Here is a 10,446-nt window from a genome sequence, read left to right as displayed (position 1 = left end):
ATTCTGCTCTTACAGGTTGCAGTTCAAGTTAAACCCACTTGATGTTTTCCTAGTCTTACATTTTCTAAAAAGCTCAGAGTATCTTTTTTTTGTTTTCTTGGGAACTCGTTTAGCAGGGACCACTGATCCATCAGATACAGTTGCTCTGTAGTAAATTTCACATCGTTTAGCAGGAACTCGCTCATGATTCAGAGACAGGAGAAACAGCTCCTGCTAGCCAGATCTCACCAGAAACCGAGCAAAATAAATTGCCTTGGGAAGAGGCAGAAAAAGGAACAAAGCTGAAGAGAAAAGAGAATCTTAGAATGAGGGTATGGAAAGGCTCGATGCATTGTTGGCTGAAGGGCAGGTTTTCAGTGACATGCCAGCATTAGCAGACAGAGAAGCGTTCTTATACAAGATACTCGCCCTTGGAACTCTTGTATTTGTCAACCACAGCAAAGGAACATTCATGGCTGTATTAGTGGAGGATTTTTTATGCGCAAGGCTTTTGAACTGGCCTTCTCAAATGCTTATGCATTTGCTGGTGCGGCACCGTGCATTTTTGAAGTTGATGGTGTCGATTTCCTTAAACCTGCAAGTCTCAACCCTCTGCTTAGTAATATCGCCGTTTGGAACAGATTTTGAACTCAATTTCCCGGGGATCCTTTGGAATGCATTTCACTTTCTTAGATTTCTTATAGTCCTCTTTTGGCCACGGACTTGCCATTGCAGTGAAACATTATCAGCTTTAGTGGTGTTCATATTATCCATTTGGTAATCGGTTGAATCCTGCTTTTCACCTGAAAAAATAATGAATTGATAATTTTTAGATATCTTTTAATAGTTTTAATGTTTTAATATTAAAAATTAAAAATATTATTTTAATATATTTTTAATTAAAAGGTATTTTTGCAAAAGCTATTATCAAACACGCACGTAACTTATAGCTACAGGAAAAAGATAGGTTTCTCAAACCTTGAAAATCATATCCCTAACCCTAAGAAAATTTTCAGCTGGAAATTTCTAAAAAAAACCTTATTTATACTATCACTTAATATATATTATCATCAAACACGCCAAAACGAATCACGGATCAATTTGTTTATTGTTTTCCACAAAAAAAAATACAGTAACAAAAAATTACATTAAAAAACCCTCTCAAGCCAGTTATCTAGTAAAACTATAAGATACAGTTGGAAGCACTCTTACTTGTTTTCTGTTCAAACACAGTGATGGGACTCAGTGATTACTATCATTAGACTTGCAAAAACTGACAAGAAGAATAAGAGAACAGTATTTAAGACATAATCAACATTGCTTCAGATTCTAACACTGAACACAATACCTTAATTTAGCTTCTGATAAAATTTACATGATAGGTCAGAATATGCTGCCATTACTTCTTTATTATGTCCTGACATGATCCCTTGGGTATGTTACACATGAAGTAAACAAATCCAAAATCTTGAGTGAATAATATATTTAGGTACAAAATAGGAGGCCAACCAAAAAATGGGTGACGGGCTAGATGCAGAAACTCAATTCAAATAGTCTGCTGCGCGCACCACCAATTTCCATTAAGCATTCCAGTGAGAGATTCAGCAGAATCACATGGAGTGTTCTAATGACGATGAAGATGAACTTTCATCATCAGAGGAACCATAATGATGCCTTCCAATGAGACCTGGAAAAACTGGTGGAAGTGTTGGATTTGAAGGCATAGGACGGGCTGAACTGCATATGGTCCTCTCATTGATCTTTCCGACTTCTTTGCATACATGATCAAGAATGGATAGAAAATCCCTCACCACCATAAAAATCCGGAAAGGGCGAGCTTCTTCCTTGGCTGAGTTCCCATGGAAATACTCAGTTATTTCCTTCACCAGAGAGAGGGCAGCCTTTTCTTGTGCTTGAAGCATTACAATTTCTTCTTCTGCCTTCTTCATGAACCCATTCATTGACTCTGAGAACCTCCAGCTACTCTCCTTCAATGCAATTTCTTCATTTAATTTCAGAACTTCGGTAATTTTCGTAATTCCAGTTGCAAGTTTTGCAACTTCACTGCTAAGCACATCCGAATCCATTGCAGCAGCTTTCTTTACATTCGTAAGCTCTCCACCCAAACCTGAAACTACTTGCAGACCAAGCTTCCTAAATTCAACTTCATCCTGGAATGCAGATTGTTGAGTTTTCTCGGTTGTTTGATTCTGGTTTGTACCAGAAAGACGAGAGCCTTCCAATCTGATGATTTCCTGTACAACAAAATGCAAGAGAGTGGTTTTCCCATCAGTGCCTTTAATATCAACAAGCTTAAGAAGCGTGTCAAGCTTGAAGGCATGTGCATCGCCACGATTGGTGCCAACATTCATACGGTTCCCAGTCTTGAGAACTGCTTCCAGAAGTTTCAAGAACATTCTGCTGTTCCTCAATTCTTCGCAAGCTGCCTGTAGAATAAGGAAGAAATATGAGCAGCAGCTGGAAGATTGCAGCAATAGGAAATGATAAATGATGGTACAGTATTTGAGAGAAAACTGGGTCATGTTGGCATATATTGTTAATGTGTTATAAATTTCTCCCAAATGAAACTATTTTGCTGGATTATGCATTAGAGGTAGCACTCCATCCCCAAGGATCTCGGTGAAGGAAGTCACAACCCTCTGGAATGACATCAAGAAAGTTTACCTGCCCAGGTGGCTGGCAATGTTGCTGCCTTTAGAAAGTCGTGCCCACTTAAGAAGTTATCGAGATTGAGTTCAGGTCACTTGGTAAACGTGAAATACACGCTACCATGCAAGTTACAGACCTCACATCCACTTTCTTCCAAGGTGTTCTATGCAGAGGTTAAGTTCATTTAGTCAGAGGTTAAGTTCATTTAGTCGTACATTCAAGAATGTATTCCAAAAGCTACTTGAACTTCAGGGCATGAAATATCAAAGACTAAAAGGGTGTTTAGGAGTATAATAGTAGTTGTTTTTCAAAGTACTTTTCGTTCAAATATGCATCAAAATAATATTTTCTTATTTTTAAAAAATCATTTTTGACATCAAAGCGATCCAAAAACATGAAAAAAATAATTTTAAGCAAAAACAATCACAAACACTGTTTCAAACGCAATTCCCAGTGGCGCCTAAGAACATGATGTCAGTCCTATGGTTCGAACTGCAATAACCATCACAGGATGAGGTACAAACATCACGCAGCAGCACAATCACAAACATCCAATTCGTGATCAAGGCAGAAGGGAAGGGACAGATTCTACACGGAACTGATATGAAAAACTCACGGCAAATGGCTATAAAAATGAGAAAGAGAGAGATAAGAGTGACTAAAATGCATCAAAACATTTCTAATTTTTGAGGGTTCATCTTGATTTTTGGCAGATCAAGAGTGATGCAGCCCTTTTGATCACCACTAAAAATGAAATTTATATTGACAAAAGTAAGAAATAAGAAGGTCCATAAAAAGCATGAAACAGAACAGTATACCTGCTTTTCAATATCAGCTACATTACCACATATGATATATATGAAGAAAATAAAATCCACAAGCCAAATGAAGAATTACCTCCAGTGTTTCAAAAGACCTCTTCAGGTACTCAACTTCTGAATCAAAATTAGTAATATAAAGCATTGCATCAACCCTCTTAAATGCAAAAGGAACATCAAGCACTTCCTTGAGGAATTTCTCAGCAGGGCCTAGCTTGAATGGTGATTCATCCTTGAAGTCTTTTAATTTGTATTCTTCTTCTTTAGTCGGAGCCATCCTTAATAAGCTTTCAAGAAGCTCTGTCCCCAGAGTATCTAAATTTCCTGTTCACACCAGCGAAAGGTTTAGCAACTGCATTGCTCTTTCTCACCAATGATGCGCACACAAAAACATACACTCCTCATTGTTATTAGTGTTCTTCCAGTAGCAGAGGGAGACATTATCTAAGTAGACAAAGATTGACCGTTTGGCCTAACAAGGAAAACGTTGTCATGGGAAAAATAAGATCCCTCTATGAGCAAAGGTTTACATTTGCACTAACATTTCCATGTTATATAAAGAGAGACTATTATTTTCTCAACTTTTGCTAATGCAAATTACAAAGAAGGGACCAAATAGAATTATAATTAATTAACCAACCAATAACACAAAGTCACTTAATTAAAAGAATTCAGCATTTTGAATTGCCTTGTGGCAGGCAAAAAGCTTTTGTCTAAAAAGCATCCCTCCACCTCCTTAATTTAAGACTCTTTCTCGAAAGAGTACCACCACTGCCAAAGGTTTTGTCGCTGTTGCTGGTCAAAGAAATGTGGCACATCATCACATTACGAAGTCAAAAGAACCCTTAATATGTGCCAGCTTCAAGCCTAGATATTTTGAACATTTGGCATGGGTAGCAATTTCAAGCCAACCTGGAGGGAAACTATAGGAAGCAAACATTGTTTACGGTAATAAAGCAGGCATTTAACAGTAAGACTGACTCCAATACTACAGGCAGCACATGCATTAATAAATTTGCAATGCATTGAAGGGATAATTTCAAACAATCCAAAAAAGGCTTCTCTATATTTCTGATTTCACCTTCTAAAAGGGCATCACAGACTTCTTCAATGGTCACATTAAGAGCCCTCAACAATATTGCAATATTCTGGGACTTCTTTGGATCAAGCACTCTATTCTCCTGGTTCAGCAAAGGAAGGGATTGGCGCCTTCCATTGTGATCTTTCACATTAAAATTGGGATTGTTTACCACAAAAAGTGTCTCAATCATTTCCTCATTTAACCTGAAATCAAAACCACATTCTACAAACTTACAAAACCATTTCAACTCAACCGATGAAATAAGACAATATCTTCTTGACAAATCAAGAAACTATCGAACAAAATTCAAAAACACACAAAAAGCTGAAAAAGGGGTTTTAGTATCTCACTGAAAAGAGCTAGATTTTATCTGATCCCACACCATAGCCCGGTCAGAGCTTGCTCTAACTTTATCCCAATGTAAAGGCTTCAACTTCGGCTTCATGCTCTCCTCATTCCTCTCAACGCTACCATTGCTTTGCATTTGCTCATTGGCCATAACTGGCATTGCATGATCTTGAACCAAAACAGGCTTTGCAGGCATAACAAGAACTGGTGGCCCTGGAATCCCCAAATTCACTTCCTGAGCCATCCTAAACCCCACTGGCATCTCCCAAAATCGCGATGGTGGAGGTGGAGGTGGAGGCGGCGGCAGTTTTGGTGGAACAAATTGTTTACCAACACTCACTGGAACCTGCTCATTCTGTCCTGAAAAACCCGAATTTCGCTCCTGAGAATTCAGCGTCTCCCCTGAATTTCTCCCAGATGATGATGGAGAAATGGACGGCGAGGATTGCTTAATGGACTGAACTGGAGCAGGAAAACTAATAATCGTATCAGTAGACTGAGATTTTCCACTTCTATGGCTAGAATTAGACACTGGAGACACACTGCTGGAAACAGATTTTGATGGACAAAAAGAATTTGATAATGGATACGAAGCAGTCCTTGAATTAAAACTTCTAGACCCAAAAATCTCTCCTTGAATACCTTGAATCACTCTTCTAGAACTTGAATCAACACGAACCAGACTCTCATGATTAGCCTCTTTCCTCCCAGAAGACCCTCTTGGCGAAAAGAACTCTTCCTCCTCGGTATCACTATCAACTTCATCTTCTTTACTTGAACTAACAAGAACTTCACCACTTCTATAAGTTGGTGTGTAATTATGTCTAGGCAATGGTGGCAATGGCCTCAGCTCAGGTGACCCAAGTTTTTGATAATGTGAAGAAGATGATGATGAAACACCAGTTTTAAGAACAGCATTGCTGGTTGAAGTTGGCTTGTCTTGATCATCGATGCCAGCTTGAGAGTTCACTAATGTGCCCAGGTAAAGAAACTCTGAGCTTGTGCTTACGACACCAGGACGGTGTGGGAGCTTTGGAATCTTTGGAGAACCATCAGATGGGATAGTGTTTTGGGGGTAAAGGCGGAGACTTTCTGATCTTGAACCCTTTTGAGGACTAAAAGGCTGGGTTCTCCTGCGAGAATAGATGAAAAAGGCTGAAAGTAAAGCTAAAAGGGCAGCGAAAAGGAGGGAAAGGGAGATGGAGATGGAGATAATGAGGTTGTGGTGAGGAGAGGAGGAGCGGTGAGGGAGGAGGAGGGAGGAGATGTTGGCAGGGAAAGTAGCAAGTGTGGAAGTGGGAGGAGGTGGTGGAGGTGAAGGGAGGGCAGGGAAAAAGGGCTTTTGTAGATTGTTGTTTTTGTTTGGGGTGGAAGTGAAGGGGTATTTGGGTTGGGTTTGAGGAGACAAAGAGGGAGGTTGTGTCGGTGGAATGGCGGTGGTAGATGGGAAAAAGGGTTGGTGGAGGAGGTGACGTTGATGAGTGGTGGAGGTCGTGGTGGTGAACAGAAGGACGAGAAGGAATAAGAGAGTATTTACTGTAAGACTAGAACTAGTATTGGCCATTAATGTATGTTTTAGAAGGTAATATAACAGGAAGTAAAGACATACACTTCAGACACCCACAAAGTTGTCTCTCTCTAAACTTAATGTCTTTGCCTCTCTAAAACCAGAAATACAGTAAGTTGAAGAAGGAAATGAAGTGCTACAAGGGGGCCAACGAAAAAGAAAGAGGGGACATGAAATCGTTCACCTTGACGGCATTGCTGAGAGACACGGTGATGAAAGTTCAGTTCTTGGACTGGAATTCTCCACAAAGAAGAGTAGGCAGGCAGGAAGAGTGAAGAAATTGCAAGACAAACTCTGTTCTCCTAAGTAAAAGTACTTCCTTCTTTGGTGGACACAGAAAAGAATTGTGGTTCCAGAAGTTAGAGAGCCAGGTTCTTGAACTTGAGATTGCAGAAACAAGACACTCACTAAGTTCATGAAATGTGAGGTCCAGGAAGAGAATGTCTTACCTCTTAACTCAAAGAGCGATAGAGAGAGAGAGAGAGATGCTACATGGTAGAGGAAGAAGAGAACAGTAGGAGAGAATTGGACTGGTAGTTCAGATTTTCAAGGCAAAACAGCAAAAAGAAAAACCCCATTGGACCATATTACAATACCCTTTTCATTTTCACCATTTTCACGGCTCTAGAATGAGAAGTTCATGAAGTTGGAGAGTGCTGTGGTAAGGTAGAAATCCAAGTAAAGCTGATGAAGAAGAAATACCACAAGAGGTTAAAAATGACTGACACATTGAAATTTTGTATCATTATTGTTGGGATTTGGTCTGCTTTACGTTTTCCTTGTATGGATGTAAGATTTCTGACAAAATTATCATTTCATCAGCTAAACAGTAAAAAAGATGAGCTGTTTACAGTGCTGTGGAAGTGAAAGGAGCCATGGAATAATGAGAAAGCAAGGCTCTTTTTCACACTTGTTGGGGAAAAGTGTTGTGATTTTGGCTTTTGACTCTTTTAACTGTGGGTACTAAGGGGATACTGGTGTCCAGCAAGAGAAATTTTGGGTTTTTCATTGTTTCTGGTTTACTGTGCATGGATAACGTGGGAATTGGGAATTCATTTCTTGGTTCAAATTGATTGTTCTCCCACGGGAACACTAGTAGTGAGTTTGTTTTTGTTTTAAAAAAAATTTAGATTTTTTGAATTTTTTTATTTTAAATTAATTTTTTTATAATTTTAAATCATTTAAATATAATATGATATTAAAAATAAATTTTAAAAAATATAAAAATATATATTATTTTCATATATTTTTATAAAAAATATTTTGAAAAACAATTACTGTCATAATTACAAACATTATCTAAATATAATTTGTTTAGTATTGTACATAACTAAGCTTTTTTTTAACCCAAATTTACAACTAATATAATTTTTTTTTTTTGAGAATGATGAATTAAAAGATAGAAAACTTAAGTAAAATAGCCGGTAAAATAGATAACAATTTTGAAATTTGTTTGGAAAGTTCATTGTAATCCCTTTTTATTTTTAGATATGAGGTAATTGATTCTTTTAATTTTTAAAATTTTAATTTTGATACTATTTTTTTTTTTGAGTTCTTTTATGGCGGGAGAGAGAAAGGAAGTCATTGAATTCTAGTGTAGAGAGAAAAAGTACTCGTTGGAGATGTTTTCGGTCACTAAAACTGTTGATTTTTGTGTCAAATAATTTCACATGATAAAAGAAGTTAAAATTATGTGTTTTTTTTTTTTTACATTGAAAGCACTTAAAAAAACAAATTTGAGCTCATAAAGATTTTTTATCCCTGGTTAATTATGGGTTTTTGAGTGATTTTTTGTGTTTTTTGGGTCATTGATTGGTTTAACAATGCTCTAATAGTGTTTCCCATGTCGTAAAAAAAATGGTTAAAATAGGTTATTAGGTGGAAAAAACGAGAACCCTGCTTTTCAGCAACTATGGCGGCTAGAATCTAGAAAATTATATATAACGTATCATTTTCCAAAACAGATAACGTGTTGTCTATTTTTTTGTTAGAAAACAGGATCGTCCACCCCGTTGATTTTTTTAAAAAAAAAAAACCACGCACGTGGGCCTAATCCTATAGGCCCTCCCACGGGACCTTTCTTATATATTAAGATATTTAATTTTTTAAGAGGTTAGTATAATTTAGTTGTATTTTTAATATATTTTATATAGATTAAATATTTATTTTTTATGATATATTTAATATATGCAGTCTTGCATGGTATTTTTTTTATTTTACTTCATAAATTTTATGTGTGTCAATCACTATTGTAAAATAATTTTAATGAATAAATTTATTAAAAATAACCAAGTAAATGAATCTTCATTTTGCTTGAGGATATGAGTTTTTTTTAATGTTATATATATATATATTCTTATTTGCTATCATTATTTTTTTTTAATGAGATTCAAATAAAGCCAATTTATTTTGTTAGTTAGGATTATAACTTGAGTTGTGAAATTGTTTTATTAAAAAAAACTTACTTATAAATTTTAAATATTTTATTAAAAAAATAATACAGATCCATAGCATAACGTGATTACTAATCAAGTAAGTCTTGTATTTAATCATGAGGAGTGTAATTTAACTGGTGAGGTTCTAAATTTGCTCTCTAGGTATCACCAGTTCGAGTCTCACAAACCTCAATACCACTGCAGGCAGGGGCGGAATGAAGAGGTGGCAAGCAGGGGCCCGGGCCCCTGCAAGACCTTTTTTTTTTATTTGGTAATTAAATATGAGAAGCTATAATATTTTTTAATGAGATGCGTTTTCTTCTTACAGTAAATATATTTGTTATCTTTCCTTTCCTTTTGAATTCCTTTGACTTTGCCTTGATTTGGTGGTACCTACATGCCTACGTGGAAAAATAAATATTAAGTTATCAAAGTGTTTTTCTATCCTTTCTTTCCTTACAGCCCTAATATAAATATCTACAGCGGAGACGGTTGATATACAAATCACAAACAAAATTTTTCTATACAAAAAGATTGAAGCAAATATTGAAGCAAAATACTGATTAATTTATTTTTATTAAATAAAACAAGATAATTAGGTATTGATAACTTAAATTTAAAATATATTTTTATTTTATTTTGAGATATTTATTAAAAATTTGATGAAGTTTTTTTATAATTTTTTTTTTCAGATCTGCTAGTTCTAACAATTATTTTTTGAATTCTTAATAATGATTTTTTTTCTAATTAATTAGATATATTTTATTGGTTTGTTTTAATTATGCTTTAATTTTTGTATGTTTTGTTTTTAGTAGAGGCACCAAAATTATCAATTTTTTCTCACGATATATATTTTGATTTTAGGTTGAACCATGAACAAAATAAGAAAAATTGACTCTTTTTTTTAAAAAAAAAGAAAAATATTTATCCATTAGTTGACAGGTTGATTTGGCTTATTTTGACTCTTCATGTTTCAACAGCAACTACTAAACGAGCTTTCTTAGCGATGAAGATTGTTAAAATAAAACTTCGCAATCGAATGGAGGATGATTTTCTTATAAATTATTTGATTGTTCGTATAGTAAAAGAAATTGCTGAAAGATTCACAATTGATATGATAATCGATGATTTATATTATATGAAAGAACGACGAGCACAATTAAAATAAATATATAAGAATCATTCTTTATTATTTTTTATTTTATTTCAAAGTTTATCAAACATAAAATAATGCTTCGCTTTAGCTAATGTTTCTTATATACTTTATATGTTTATATTTGATAGATATAAAGACCAACAACATTAAAGTTATGGATACATCATAAAAATGAAATAACTTCATTGCTTTGACTCAATTTGGTATTGCTCCAAACCTTTTACCTTATACAAAGGTCGTTATATATTTGTAATAAGTTATTTGAATAAAACTAAACCATGTTGATTTTTTTACAACTCATATATAATAAATTAAAACAAATATTATATCTTGTTATATTATTTTTGGCCACCCCTAACAAATAATACTAGCTCCGCCCCTGACTGCAGGCT

At 35.2% G+C, this 10,446-nt stretch overlaps 1 protein-coding gene across 1 annotated transcript; it reads right to left on the bottom strand.

Moving 5' to 3' along the window:
- Positions 1–1,278: 1,278 nt before the first annotated feature.
- Positions 1,279–7,306, bottom strand: LOC7459949 (formin-like protein 2). Its single transcript, XM_002310361.4, has 4 exons — positions 4,899–7,306; positions 4,549–4,751; positions 3,547–3,791; positions 1,279–2,426 (listed from the first exon to the last, which is right to left on the bottom strand). The coding sequence occupies exons 1-4, from the start codon at positions 6,458–6,460 to the stop codon at positions 1,590–1,592; spliced, it is 2,847 nt and encodes a 948-aa protein (XP_002310397.1). The 5' UTR covers positions 6,461–7,306; the 3' UTR covers positions 1,279–1,589.
- Between the last annotated feature and the right edge of the window lie 3,140 nt (positions 7,307–10,446).

The sequence above is a fragment of the Populus trichocarpa genome, chromosome 7, assembly GCF_000002775.5.
Source record: "Populus trichocarpa isolate Nisqually-1 chromosome 7, P.trichocarpa_v4.1, whole genome shotgun sequence".
In the NCBI taxonomy this organism is placed as follows: Eukaryota; Viridiplantae; Streptophyta; class Magnoliopsida; order Malpighiales; family Salicaceae; genus Populus; species Populus trichocarpa.
The sequence above is the reverse complement of the archived record's forward strand: the minus strand, read 5'-3'. Positions and strand labels throughout refer to the sequence as shown.